This window comes from Meleagris gallopavo, chromosome 2, assembly GCF_905368555.1.
Source record: "Meleagris gallopavo chromosome 2, MGAL_WU_HG_1.1, whole genome shotgun sequence".
NCBI lineage: Eukaryota > Metazoa > Chordata > Aves > Galliformes > Phasianidae > Meleagris > Meleagris gallopavo.
The window spans coordinates 76,817,573-76,833,075 of record NC_139405.1 but is presented as its reverse complement, the minus strand read 5'-3'; the positions used below and the strand labels follow the sequence as shown (position 1 = coordinate 76,833,075).

The 15,503-nt window shown below is 37.8% G+C and overlaps 1 protein-coding gene across 17 annotated transcripts in view; it reads right to left on the bottom strand.

Annotated features, from left to right (window-relative positions):
• SNAP91 (synaptosome associated protein 91) overlaps positions 1–15,503 on the bottom strand; it is a 71,331-nt gene that overhangs the window by 32,828 nt on the left and 23,000 nt on the right. For all 17 annotated transcript variants that reach the window (XR_014881497.1, XR_014881498.1, XR_014881496.1 and 14 more), the window contains exons 6-12: positions 13,822–13,915; positions 12,520–12,631; positions 10,963–11,069; positions 9,647–9,688; positions 5,593–5,663; positions 4,188–4,215; positions 892–1,001 (exon numbers count right to left, since the gene is read on the bottom strand). Coding sequence is in view for 14 of the 17 variants with exons in the window: in XM_085217701.1 (XP_085073827.1) it covers positions 892–1,001; positions 4,188–4,215; positions 5,593–5,663; positions 9,647–9,688; positions 10,963–11,069; positions 12,520–12,631; positions 13,822–13,915 (564 nt within the window). In the remaining 3 variants the exon portion in view is untranslated. The remainder of the gene's footprint in view (positions 1–891; positions 1,002–4,187; positions 4,216–5,592; positions 5,664–9,646; positions 9,689–10,962; positions 11,070–12,519; positions 12,632–13,821; positions 13,916–15,503) is intronic.

Sequence of the window (15,503 nt, the reverse complement as noted above, 5' to 3'; positions counted from 1 at the left end):
CATCGGCAAAAAAAACAAAACAAAACAAAAAAAAACCCAAATTCAAAAACCCAGGTGTCCCCTAAGAACAGAGGAAATAACTGCTGCAACTGAAAACAGCTCCATTCCCCGTGACATACCTGAGAATCAGAAACTTGCATTTCTAGGCAATAAATAAGTGTTAGGTAGAATACAGTTGGTAAAACTTTTATGCCTAAAGCCATCTGAATATATGCTTAGCAAATAAGGTGGTTTTTTTTTTCATTTAGAACATTTAAATAATAAGCTGTAGAAGATCTTTCTTCAGTGAAGTGTTTAATTTGACAATTAAGTCAGTCTTGTCTTCATAGTTTTGGTTCAAGCTCATAGCTTTTACATGTTTAGAGTTCTTTCATTTCTACACATTACAATGAACAACAGTAGTCTGTCCTAGTTTTAGCTTGGAAGTATTGTTCAAAATTCCTCATTGGAATTTAACATTTATTTTTTATTTCATCCTCCCAACATTCATTATATTTTTCTGTGCTTCATTAACTGATTTGAATAGCAAGAGAAAGGAATCTTAATTCAGTAGTTTTAGAAGCAGTACAGAAGGTCAGCAGAGACTATTTTGGATGTGCATATTACTTCAGTCTATTTGATAATAAGTTTATGTTGAGAACTGTACAAAATCAGTACTACACTGAGAGCAAATCAGAGTAGACACAAAGTTTGCATTCTTGTTTGGATGGTTTTTTTGTTTGTTTGCTTGAACTCATATATGACCTCGACTGGTAGAATTGTGCACCTCATTCAATACTGTTGGATACTATCTGTAAAGTAAGCAAAATCTTGCAGGCTAGTCTCCCATTACAAGTGTGACTTTAGTTTGTACCATCAAGCACAATAACTCAAGTACGCTTCTCAACTTACCTGACTGGAGCAGCTGTAGATGCAGTTGCAAAAAGATCAACTGGAGGAGACGTATCAATGCTTTTTGCTGGAGTAGTATTGGGAGATGTGACAGTTGTGGCTGGAGAAGACTGGAGAAATATTTTAAACGTGTTCAGTATGCCAGCATTTACCCACAAACAACTAGTGCATAGATTCACATACTTATAAAGTCCAATTTGAACATCAAGTCTTCTCATTGTGAACTGTTCTCACCTTGAGAGAATTCAAAGAAGATTGGGCTATATTTTCAGAGAGCTAGTAATTCACAAAACCTGAACATTTGGTTTCCTTGCTAGAGGTTACAAGTATGATGTATGAACATGGGATAATTCTAATGCCTATACCAGCACAAAACAGCTTTCCTGTGCCTCACTTCCTAACCACACAGAGGTGTGCATGCCTATATGCTTGTGACATCCTTCTCCTGACAAGGGAAATCTTCCCTTGTGCCGAGGCAAGCAAAGAAAGACCCCCTGAAAATGGTGGCTGAGTCAAGGAACTGAGTCTAGAGTGACTCCACATAGTGATGCCTGACTCAAGAGGAAATGCTTACTGTAGGTGCTCTGAGCGCATGGAGACTCCAGCAACAAGCATCACATTAGCTTTAGTCCCCTGGGTTCAGTAGTGTCAAAGCAGCTAACTCAGATCCATGAGCTGGAGGAGCATATGCATTTTCAAATCCCAGTCAGGATAACCAACAGTGCCTATGTGTCAAAAGATTCTCAGCAAGTTTCAAGAAAACAATTTGCTCATCAGCAAATTCCCTCCTATCAGTTTTAAGACCATTTTGGAGACCAAGTATATTTGTGGGTTTGTTTCTGCACATGTCAGATCCCTCATTTTGTCCATTAAATCAAATACCTGCTAGTTCACGACACCACCTTAGTATTCTAATGATAAAATTTTGGGAGAAGATAACTGTTTAGAACTGAAGTTCAAAGTGTATACACAAACCTTCAGACTGAAGTGAGTTTAAGAAAAAGAACTCTTACTGGTGCAGACTATTAAGTTCTCAGGAAGATACAATGAAAAGCTCAGTCTACGATTTTGTAATAATTGCACCACCAGTTCTGGAGCTTAAGGATATCTTAAGTGTTGCAAGAACTGACATTCAGCATAGTACGTTGCAATTTTTCTGTGCCCTTGAAGAATCACATTTCCTTGAGGCATGCCTATTTAATTCTAAAAGATACTATGAGCTTTGTTCCCTTGGCTCGCTAGAGATACTTTTCCTCGTAAAAGGAAAACAAGTCTTACTATTTACCATTCTGACAGCTTTCAAAAATGAAAAAAGCATGGCAAATTTGAAGTAATTTTCTTCCATCTTCCATACTGCAATCTCATCATCAGAATGCTAACAAGGGATAGATATATGATTTCTCAACTTTTCTCAAGCCTTTGAGATTAGAATGGTTTTCATATACATACAGAAGGTTTACCTAAAGTTGTAAGAACACTTTCTGAATCATTTGGTGGTGAACAGAGTTAAATCCAGCTGGCAGCTGGTCACAGATGGTGTTCCCCAGGGGTTGGTATTAGGGCCTGTCGTGTTCAATATCTTTATTGATGACCTGGATGAGGGAAGTGAGTGCACCCTCAGTAAGTTTCCAGATGACACCAAGTTGGCAGGAAGTATAGATTTCCCTGGGGGTAGGAAGGCCCTTTAGAGGGATCTGGAGAGGCTAGATTACAGGGCTGAGGCCAATGGGATGAAGTCCAACAAGATCATGTGCTGGGTCCTGTACTTTGGCCACAACCCCGGGCAATGCTACAACCTTGGGGCAGAAAGGCTGAAAGACTGTGTGGAAGAAATGAACCTGGGGTTGTTGGCAGATGCTCAGCTGAACATGAGCCCGCAGTGCGCCCAGGTGGCCAAGGCCAATGACATCTTGGCTTGTATCAGAAATAGCGCCACCAGCAGGGGCAGGAAAGTGATTGTCAATTTGTACTCAACTCTGGTGAGACTGCACCTTTATTACTGTGTTCAGTTTTGGGCCCCTCACTACAAGAAAGATACTGAGGCCTTGGAGTGTCTCCAAAGAAGGGCAGTAAAGCTGTGAGGGCACTGGAGCACAAATCTTAGGGAACTGGAATTGTTTAGTCTGGAGAAGAGGAGCCCCGGGGGAGACCTTATTGCTCTCTACAACTCCCCGAAAGGAGACTGCGACAAGGTGGGAGTCAGCCTCTTCTCCCGCGAAACTAGTGATAGGACTAGAGAAACTAGCGATAGGACTAGAGATTCCCCTGAATCACCAGGGGAGATTCAGGTTGAATGTCTGGAAAAATTCCTTCTCTGGAATAGTGGTCAGGTGCAGGAATGGGTTGCCCACGGAGGTAGTGAAGTCAACTATCCCTGGAGGTGTTCAAGAAGTGTTTAGAGGTAGTACAGATGAACATGGTTTAGTGGGGAAATATTGGTAGTAAGTGGATGGTTGGATTGGATGATCATGGAGGCCTTTTCAACCTTGGTGATTCTGTGTATGATTCTGTGTGTGATTATAATGTATTTTTCACCAACTGCTACAGTATTAGAAAAAAGCCCTTTTAAAAACAACCTAAGGGCTTTCGGAAGTATATTTAAGAGCTTTCAGTTAGAATCGACTGCTGAACAGCCTTCTCCTTCAGATTCAGAAATTTGCATTCAGTTCTTCCTACACAACTCTTGTTATTAAGCATGTAGTTATGACATGCAGTGGTCATTCAGGTACAGCAGGAACTAATATTACTAACACTGTAAAGCTCATTAGTTTATCTGGCACTCTAACCAAGATGTTTTCACTGGCAAGACTAGCTTTACAGTGAGCAGTCGCATTAATAAAGAATTCCTAAAGTAGGCATATCAGATTACAGTTTAAAACCATATACTTTTTTAGGACGAGAAAGAGTCAGCATTTTCTCATAAAAAGCTGAAAATGGAGAGAAGAATCTAGAGAAGAAAGAGAACAGAGCAACTGTCTCACTGACGAAGATTAAAAAAAAAAAGTTGGGATAAAGGTATGAGTGTCTTAGGCTTTCACAAAGCATGACCATCAACCCGTAGCAAAGCTGCTTAGCATCCTGCACTGGTCTAGGCAGCATCGCCCTGCAGATCACCAAAGTGTTTTTATGAAGCTGTTATTTACAAGCCCATCTAAAGATGCAACTTTGTCATTCAGGTACAGCCTAGGTGACCAAGCCCTAAAAAACAAATTAGGAGATAAAAACTTAACTCTTTATGCCTTTATGCTATATCACATGAGCAATTATTAATGAGTACAGCAAGTGGCAGTACTTACCTTGCTCAGAGGAGAAGGAGCCCCAGATCTAGGGGGAAGGAAAAGGGGGCTGAGATTTTAAGTACACTTTTGCAAACTTGTTTCTTGTACTTAAAACACATGCAAAAAGACCAAAAACTAAGCATCACAGCTGTGAGAAGATTTCTACAACTGCACGCCGTCTCCATTTCTCAGACTTCATGTGTCAATTTAGACAAGGAATGCAAATTGTTACTTCAAAGCTTAAATGAATCTTTTTAGTTAATTGGTATCACTGGATTATTCTGCCTTTTAAACAAGCTCTACTTAATGGAAGAAAGGCAGAGATGCATGCAAATGTCTTGCCTTAGGGTCTACAAAAGTCAGTAGAAAAGAATTATTGGGGCAAGATATAGCTGCATTATAAAATCCTGCAAGGGTAGCAGAATAAAACCAATAGGGAAGCAGTTATAAAAAATAAGTCTTCTGAGAATGTATCAGCCAATTTCCAAAGTCTGTTCTTTAAAGGAAGTCAGGGTGACTTTAAAATAATGTTTAAAAGTAGGGAAAGAGTAGGAAAGTCCCAAGCTGAGAATTCTCTTACATGCAAGAATACTCACAACAATCTTAATCCATAGAGCCTTAGTCATAAATTAGAATATATGTCAGTGCATTTGTTTACTTTCATTATCATGAGGTATGAACATACTGCTAATCATTTTTAGAGCTGCTTTGATCTAAGAAATGAAGAATTACAATCATGCTAACTAAAAAAAGAGGAGCTGAAGTAAAAAATTGTGCCAGTATTAAACTAGCATCCATCCTATAGGTTAATTGAATTGGATACATTACGTGAGCTGTAGGATGGGTTAGAAAATCCAGAGTTAAGACAGAAATGACTAAAAATAGCTTAGGGTACAATTTCATGAAGTTATCTAATTGTTCAAGCCATCTTAAAAACAAAACAGAAAAAGCACCAAAACCATGCTTGCATGCAAGTGATATGTAAACATATGTACTTACCCTTCACTAAATTGCAAGGGAAGCAACAGCAAAAGAGAAAACAAAATTTTAGCTTAATCCTTCCTAGAGTTAGCCATGACAAGCATCTAGTAAGAGGATGCAAAGCCATTAGAAAACAAATCAGTTTTAACAATAAAACCCTTGGCAGCAGAGGAAAATAGTTCCTTCCAGGTCAGCTCCACAGTTAGTTTTACTTCATTATGAAAAGTGTGGAGCTGTTCAGTATCTCTCCCCCATCCCCCACCCCAGTAAGAAAAACAGATGGCACTAAGACAACTTTGTAAGGGAAAGGAAAAGCCGAGTCCTACCACAGCTTATTTTCCAGCTAAGTGGCTAAAGTCGATTGGGACGCAAACCTAAATATTAGCTAGTCTCAAATTGTTAATATTCTGCCTTGAGGAAAGTTCTCAAAACATGTACCTACTTGTTGCCAGGTTTTTTTCCTTCCAGTGAGTTCAGATGCTGCTCAAGGGTCTCCATAAGACTGCTAGGAGCCTTGAAAGCAAAGAGGAAGTCACATTTTTAAAAGAGATTACTTTGACCCGATGATACTAGAAATCTAGCACAACTTCTCTGAAGTTCACCATGTGCGCACTCATGCTGTTATTATAACACTGAAAGTAGTGGATTTTCATGCTATTCAGGTAAAGAGATTTTGAAAGATAATATTGTGTCAAAATTTGCAGAGGGAAAGCATTTCACTTTACCAAACACAGCCTACAGCCAGAATCCAGGATGTGCTCACCATGCTTTGAGTCAGTTTTAAACATTGACAACAGCACAGGCATCCAAAGGGCCAAGTATAAGAATAATACATTGGAGGTCATCCCTTCAGTTCTGGTTTTAGTGAGATCTCCAACACATCATTTAACACCAAAGGGTTGCAAAAAAATTATCTAAATAAAACAAGCTAAAAGACTTTTCCAATGCCCCCAAAATCAGTTACTGTTGATTTAATACTCCCAACATCCCAATACCAACTTTCAGTTATGTCTTCTCAAAACTAGGCACAGATTACTGAGCCCAGCAGGTAAGTCAAAATTCAGCAAGATTACTTCTTTGGATATTGACAAAAACCAAGCATTTTACAAGACTCCCTGATCTTAGGTTTTATTTTAAGCAACCTCTTCATTGGTAATATCCCCAGGCAGGCACTTGCTGTTACAATGGTAGTTAAGAAAAGTAGTTATAAATACAAATGACAGGGCACTTATCTATTTCAATATAAAAATAGTGTCCAGATAAGTAGAATTCTACAAGATCAACATTCACGAAGGAAACCCTTGAGAGATACAGCAGAGCATAACAGTGAAGTATTTCATCACGGTTACCGTTTCATCACTGGTACTGTCTTTAAAAGGGGAATTCTCTTTATCAGTGTGTTTCAGATCAACCAGAACTCCTGACAGCAAAACCTATGGTGTTTTTCATAAATAATGTCTTTAATTCCAGGGTATACACATGAATTTAAAATGAATCAATAAATAAGCCAAACTGCTTGGCTTGCAAACAGACTTTCTACTGCTTATATGCACATTATGCTGAAAACATAATGTCTGCCTAGAGTGGATGCTTCAGGATGCTTAGTACCTAGTAGTTATGCAGACCTAACTGTATTTATAGTGTTTTTTATATTAATTTGGATATTAAATTGAGTGGTAAGTTTTAACACATGCAAAAATTTTAAGTGCCCAAAAATCCTTAATTGGTGGCTTGATTTCAAATACATCCCATGTACATACACAATGCAGCACCATCTTAACCATTACTGCTATTTCATACGCAGGTCTGTTCATTTTCTAAGAATGTATGCACAATAAAGAATTTGGCTAAAAACAAATGAATTGTTTGTCTCTTTCTTGCTCCTGAAGAACACTTGTTACTAAGTCTTTCATTAACTGATGGAGAGACTCAGACTTCTACTTATTTAATAAGGCTACAGCACAAGAAACAAACTGTGCCTGTAAGCCATATAAGCAAAAAGCTATGTTTCAAAAACAAACAAACAAACAAACAAATAAATAAATACTAAAAAAAAATCCATGACTTTTTCCTCTTACAAACTGTAGCTCTACACAATTTCACTATCTTTTCAGTACATTACTTACAGGTTTCAGAAAAGACTAGAAAACACAAAACTCATCTAGCAAGCAGAATTAACAGAAGCAGCTTTAGAAAAATTTCTACCTACTTCGGAAATTAAATATTGCCTGGTATCTTATTTGTGACTCTGAACATCACTTAATTTCCTCTGGATATTGCTTCAGTTAGATTAATCTGCTAGCCAACATCACTGGGGAACTATAGCTATGGGTTACTCACTAGCTATCTGGGGGAAAACTGCCGTATTTCAATATTTGCATATAGCTGAAAATAAGCCAAACTTCCACGATGCCTCCTCAGCTTCCAAAACCTTGCAGCCAACCAGAAAGTTCAAAGATGACAACTATCAACTATTTCAATACTGTAACCATTTTCTTGGTTTAAAATATATTCAGGCACGTCAACATAGCCAATTTCTTATGAAATAATACTGACTACTGGTCTGATAAGGATAGGCCAAGGGGGAATGGTTTTAATCCAGAAGAAGGGTGATTAAGATCAAATGTTAAGAGGAAATTTTGTCTTCAGATTGTGGTGAGGCACTGGCACAGCTGCCCAGAGAATCCCTGGAGGCATTCAAGGCCAGGCTGGATGGTGTCCTTGGCAGCCTGAGCTGGTGGGGGGTCAGCCCTGTCCACAGCACAGGGTTGGAACTAGATGGGCTTTAAGGTTCCTTCCAACCCAAGCCATTCTGTGATTCTGTGATTCTACGTTTCTTTTAGGAATTCAGGTATACCACTGATATTTCAACTTCGTTACCTGAAATTATTATATGTAATTACATATAAAACTTATTAATTGGAATTCAGTTTAATTATTCACCTTTTACTTTCTTCTCATTGAAATGCACTGCCTAGGTCTTTGCAGAATCTACAGTGTTGCAAATGAGCTTCAGCAAGCAAGTCCCGAACAGCTATTAGGAGAACTCAGCTATGATTATACAGTTTGAGATTTAGGTTTGCTATCAAATAGCCATGTGTGGCAGTTATCAATCCCAGAATAAATTATTACGCAGTTCCCTGCATAATAAATGTATTAGATTAGCAGTCAGCTTCCTGTTCCTGCCTGAGGAGCATTTTCTGGCAACACTAGTCAGTCACTAGATTTTCCAGTTGGCCCCAAAAACGGCTATTCTTGGTCAAAACCTTGATACTTGAGGTGAAATACACCTCAATAACAGATACAGATGTAACTAAAGACCTCCACTGACAGGCCTCAGATACAGAGGTAGCAGCAACTAAATAGTAACTGAGCAACTGTAGCAACTGAATACAGTGGAGCAAGGCTAGTGCATTCTAGCAGGCAGGCTTTCCACTAGACAGATGCAACAAAAGCAGGAGCAGATAAAGCATATTTTGTTAACCCAACTTAAGATGACTTCTTCTGGTTCAAGGACTTGGTATATGACTAATATACGACTAATATATGACCTTGTTTAAAAAAAAGGAGCCCATTAGTTACAAATTTGGCTGAACGTCCTCCTTTATCTACTTCAGAACTGAGTTTTGCATTCCAAACACTACTACAACTCTGTTTCCGCACCTGAAGAAGAGTGGGTAGAAATTATGGGATGCTACAGGGCTATAAGGATTAAAATTCTTCACCTTCACATGGCATCTGAGTTTCAGACTTAATAACTCACTTTTTTTTTTTTTACCAAAGAGAACCACTATTCGGATGTCAATTTAAACCAGGTTTTCTAGAGGCTTCATAAAAACTTAACATTTATGGGTTATGAATGCTTAAGATTTACAACTGCTATGCAGTTTTGCTTCTGATCCTATTTTATTGGCACTGAAACTACCGAAATTCCAAACTCCTTTGTATGTATCCTCTTCTCCACGTAAATATCCTTTTCACATTAAACACAAAGCCTACTGAAAATGTGCCAGTGCAATAGAATTCAAGCAACTACAGCACTGGTGAATTTTGGTTGCAAGTTTTGTTGTATACTGACAGTTCCACAATAAAATCGTGACTTCTGTTTGGTGTACCTAGACTGAGACAGGAATGTTATTGCTGCTCCAAATTTCATCTCTGTACCACTACAGTGTCACGGAGAGACTATGAAGCAATCATAATCGCAACATTCATGTAATTTCTTGTCACAGACAAACATGTTCTACAACTGTGAGAATCTGTCCTTCAGCAAGGAAAGAGCAACACGGCTCACCCTTCAGCTACAGGTTAGAAGAGATCAGGAAAGACATTAATCTACTTATATTAGTCTTCATAAACAGCTTTTGACAGTTCTTTTCTTATTTGCAAATTTGGAGTGCTTGAAAATATTGATTTCCTGTAAGTATTTAGATTCCTGGTGCACTTATTATTAAATATTTATTACACAGACCAAAAAGATTACAAGAGAGTCTTACCTGTGTAAGATCAGGGATATCACCTTTGTCAATTCCAACTTGCTGTGGATTTTTAAAAAAGGAGGTAAAACATAAGCACATTATTCCATCACAGCAGACATTAATCTTGATAGAACAGTGGTACACACTTCAAACTCTAATGCACTTTGTTCTTCAGAAAAAGACTACAGTGTTTTCACATGCAGATGTCCCTATCTTTCCAGCAGTAATTCCATCACCTTTATCAACTCACATTATTAACTCTTCTACCTTGGAAAAATTCATTCTCCCTACTGCAAATCAGACAGGACTTTCTGGCCATCTACTGTTGCCTCAGAGGGCAGCATCAGTGAACCAAACACACCTTATCTAGATTCCTGACTATCCTCAAACAATTTTCTCTAAAATTCACCCACTGAGCAAATCCTAGAAGACAACACTTATAAAAATGTTTAAGCTCCAGTCACATTGTTTTTCCAACCTTTCTTCCTAGCTTTTCAAATCAAGATGTCAGTCTGCAAGCTTTTGTTAGCTGCCCTGTTGCTTACCTATGCTCTTCAAAGTGCCTATTGGTTTAGGTTTTGCAGAAGAGCAGGCTTCACTGCATCTAGTAATCTTGAAGTGTAGTCAATATAACCCGTGTTCTGCTCAGAGGTCTGAAGTCTTCGTGCTACTCCCTCAAGTCCAATGTTCACACCAGGCATTACATGCCATTCAAGAGTCTAGGAGGCTCCTTCATAAACAGTTAAATAAACTAGCAAAGAAACTTTTTATTCAGCTCATTACTGCTGCCCTTTATAATGATGCATGAAACATGGAAAATGTGCGTCTTGTGCCAAGGAGCCAACTACCACAAATGAGGGCCAACAAAAGAGCAAATTAACCATGTAATATTTGTATTATCCACAGAAGAGAATGATAAGAAGGATCAAAATAAGGTAATTTTCACATTGCAGTCAACTTGTAGCTAGCTGCAAAGACTTAACAATAAGACTTATGAAATCATTATGCTTTTATTCATGATCACCACATTTTTCTCTGATGTTCAACTCTGCCCTAGAAGCTCACATTATGCACTTCCAAGAAATATCGCTATGACTGAACATATATTATCAGGAAATTGAGGCTGGCTGCACAGCAGAGACTTGCAGAAAGCCTAAGCAGGGCTTACTAGTTCAAGAAGAGCTGAATAAGCAGATCCAAGAATTTCTATGCTGCCTCACAGTTATATATAGTGAGTCAGATGCTCAACAAGCACAATTAATAATTTATATTGGGGCCAAAATAGTTCACAAAATACTTAAGTGCCAGACTCCAGAAGACTAGAAGTCACTTACCTCTGCAACTTTAAGAAACTCTGATACTCTGGTCATTCGAGTAAGAAATCGTTTGTAGATTTCAAGAGCATCTTTACATTGTCCCTTTTTCATTTCAAAAAATTTCTCTAGAGAAATAATTTGGCAAATTTCAGTTAAGATATCTTACATTAGGCCTGCATTCATCAGCAATTCTAGTTTTCAGGAAAGTCACATTTCAGGAATATTGCACTCCATTAACATTCTTCTACCTGGACACTAAGCTAGCAGTGTTCCAAGTCTTAGTAGAATTCAGAAGTAGAATCTGCTGAGATGCCTAAGAATAATACAGTCTGAAAAACTCCACTCCAAGGAGCTATTGCACTGTGTGATGTAAACCCAGTATTTAAAGATGGGTAATAACCAGGCAAAGTAGTTACCAACCTTAAAAATCAAAGCATTTAAGGATACTTAGATGTGTATTAATATATTTCCTTTCCCAAGTTGTGTTCACTCCAAAGAACTCCAAAGGACACTGCAAAGAACACCTTCCTGCTGAATTAATTCTTTAAAGTTGGTCTGTGTCCATTAATAAGCACAACTGCCACATATTTCAACTGAGCTTACACTTTTAGTAGTAGTAGACAGTGAAATCTCAACTCAACTGTTATGCTCAATACACTTTTATCTGTCTCATCAGCTTCCATGCCTATAGTTTCAGTCAAAATACCTGGGACTTTTATGAATTATCATCAGAAAGTGTTACAACATGGATACAAGTGTCTGAGCTTTACAGTTCAGGAATCTCTTTTTGCCAGTATAATTTTTGCAACTTCTCAAACTCTTCCTTTTCTAGTTGCAGCCACAGATTTTAGTCATTTATGCCAGCTAAGAGATCTCAGTTTCTATCTTTATAGACCAGCTGAAGTGCTCAGAGGTTTCAGTAGTGGAACCTTATTTTCTACAACGTCAGTTGTATTTCCTGCAGTTTAAGGCAAATCCCAGTTTTAGCATTCATAACAAAGCCACCAGCAAAACCTTAAAAAAGGTTAAGGTGTGTTATGTTGCTTACATCCAGTTTTCTGAGCATTTCTAAACGTTTGCAGCCTTGCACAGGACTTGCAGGTTGACTGTAAGTAAGTCTCTAGAGAAGATCCAGCTTTGGCCTTTCAGACAGATCAAGAATGTTATACAGGAGGATATTACTTCAGGTAAGGCATAGCATATTTAACCGAAAGAATAATCTGGATTAAAAAATAAATAAATAAATAGCAAAAGCTGTTTTGCTAGCCTTATTGGACATATTATGCAGTCTCTCACAGCACTATATATTTCTTTACATACAGAAATGCTTTTTAAATAAACTTTAAAAAGTTTATTTACAATTTTAAGAGCATATCAAAACCTTGCCTCAGATGAACACTAAGATCATAGGTTATGGCTTAAAGTCATCTCTCACTACTCACTTCAAAATAGAATGGAGAAGAATAATTATCGTTTAAATTCAAGTTAAGCAAAAGAAAAACAAAACTGAAGCAGATCTGAAACTCCTATTTTATTTGCTCATAGTATGTAAGATACTGATGCTGGCTTACTTACCTAGTAAGTTAATAACCCCATCATTGTAGCACGCAAAAAGTTTGATAAGATCTTTAAACAGAAGCATGAATGCAGCATTTATGACACCATTTGTCAGTTCATTTGGATGAACCTACATATAAAATAAGAGTTAGTTACAATATATTTATTGAATGCAAGCAGCAGTTTTAGCTGTACCAGATATGTGATGCTGTTACAGATGGGATCAAGCACTGAATACAAATTTACATAGAAAGAAACTAAACAGAGATTGTTTCTGTTTCAGTTAATAGACCACAGGTTGCTTTTTTCACAACTTCAACACAAATCATTATAACAGAAGACTACTACTATCAACTCTTACTCTTGGCTCCTTCACAAAGAGGTAGAAGGCAGAGACATTATTAAAAAAAGCTTTAATGAAACTGGACCAAAGGCATCAGTTCATAACACTGCTTAACAAAGCTTCAGTAGCCTACTAGGTAATACAGTTAGGTTAATGTAGTCAGGACTCTTTCAGTTCTTATATTAACTTAAGCAGAAAATAACTGCTTGTATAAAGGAAAAAAAACCTCTTTGTAGACCACCATCGTAATTCCTAAGCTGTTTGAGAAACAAAAAGACCTTAGTGAAACCGTGCAGTTCTAAGGCTTTCATCTGAAAGCTGGAGTGGGCCTTCTCTTCCACCTGGGAATGTGTCCTTTCACTCACCAAGAACAGAACAACTTCAAGATTGATTCCTTCAAAGATCTCTCTGCAATATTACAGTGTACCTCCTACAATTGTCTCCTGGTTTTATCCTTAAAGCAGATAAATAACCCCATCAACATTAACAATGATATAAATATACTGAAGACACATTTCAATGAATAGACTAGATTAAAGTTAATCAATTCACTTACAACTGAAAACTAGATGAAGGTTTTAAGGAGTGAAACAATGCACATGTGGTAACTTAATGTTTTCTTCTTTCCCCTCTAATAGAAGCTGGTTACCAGAAGAAAGAAAAAAGATTCTTCAGTCTCCTTTTTTGTTTCTTCCCCTCACTGATGCACGAGATGAAAGTCCACACTCTCAGTCAAAATTCCTAAACAGCCCTCATTTCCCATTCTATTCCTCTAAAAAAAACCCCTGCATTTAGGCATATAGGAAAGTACCACTTTTCACCTCAGTCTGCCTCAGTGGGACACTAAAATTGGATTTTTTTGCTCACATACTGGGAACATTAAGTAAAGCATTACCTACAATGTGAAATGTGTTAATTACAGTGCAACATTTTAAATCACTGCCTAGTGTTAAAGCTGGGTCAGCTTCAATACATACATCAAATTCAAGTAGTGCATCAATTTGTGCCTGTAGTATGGGCATACTCTTCAGCAACTTTTCAGGAGCCATTGTTCTCATTACACCATCAGCTCTGCAAGAGAGAATACAGATTAGAAGCTATAGTGTTTCCTCTTCCTCTCCTCTAACCTATCTGCTGCCTAAACCTAAGCTTAAAGCTGCTTAAGAGTTTGAATAACTTGACAAGAAATAACTGCTATGGAAGTACTCAGAGAATTGACAGTGCTTGTGCATTAACTTTGTTATGAATAACTAATGAGCACTTATTGCTAAGAGTACTTTTTAATGATATATCTATGGTCACTGAAGACAAAAAATACTTCTACAGGCTGCCTTTTTTTTTTCCCATCAAATGCCACAATACATGCATGTCAGTAAAACAGTAAAACTTAAATTGGGCAATCGTTGCTAAGAATTTCTTACGTTAGCACACTTTCCTCTAATTAATTCCACTGCTCCTTCATAACAATATTACTGATCTTAAACTGTCCTAGTAGTGCTGGCCTTTTACTCCAGTTGGATAACTTAGCAGTCACGGATGTGGCATTTCTTATTTGCAGCTCACAGGCTTAGAGTAGTCTTCACATACGCTGATTTTTATAGCTAAATACCCAAATGCACTCGACAACTGTTAGGTATTAACCCATTCTGATCACTGATAGGTATGGTATCTCCTCTTTGCAAATTCATGTCACCATTCCTACTCATTTTACGTTACACTCTGAGGCACCTTGAGAACCAGAAACAAAATGAACAGAAAGGCTCTCCAGAAACATGTAACAGTGCAGAAATTGAAGGATGCCCAGCAACCCGAACTTACGTTTATGTAACTTGAAGCATTTGAAAGTACCACACGTCAAAGGAAACTCAGGACTGCTGGATCAAAGTGGTCTGCTGGATCAAAGCCTACCTGTAATACCAATCCCACTATCCTTCATGTCACAAAGTTCTTAATGATTCATATTCCAGATGGGTTCAAGAGATTACTCTGGTCCCCATTATTGGAATGGCATGAAGCCACACAACAAAAATAGTTACAGTATGCCTTAGACTGTCTACTAGTTTAAAACAGCAGGAGAGGAAAACCAAGCAATGATCTCTGCGTTAGCAGCCCAAAGCTGCAGACTACACTAAAACTGCTAGACCAATCCTGTATGTAACTCATCATTAAAATAAATATCTTTAACATGCAGTCAACAAAACTGCATATGCAGTGGGTGTTAAGACATTTGCAGTGTAGCTAATGCTTCAAAAGATAATCTGAAGCTACGGATCACCCAGTTAGAGACCAAAGGAATATTCTGACAGATACCAACACTGAGTATGGTTAAATTTTTTTCCATATCACACCATATATGCATGTGCCCTATCACACTTCTTTTTTTTTAAACCACAACTTTTGTAGGAAAAACAACTCAGCAGTTTACAGCCTTGATCTGTTTTGTTTATAACTGTTTGCTATGTAGCCTACTCAGAATTTCATGTGTTCACTTGAGTTTTCCTTTGTAATACGTCATCTTTCTTAAGGAAATTATCTGGAGAGTAATGAAACATCCTAAATATAGATTCAGAGCATTTCCTTCTACAAATTCTAAATGCAGTTTCCCTGCAGCACAATTTAATAAGAGCCTGATTTAATACCTAGCACTAAAAGCTCCCAG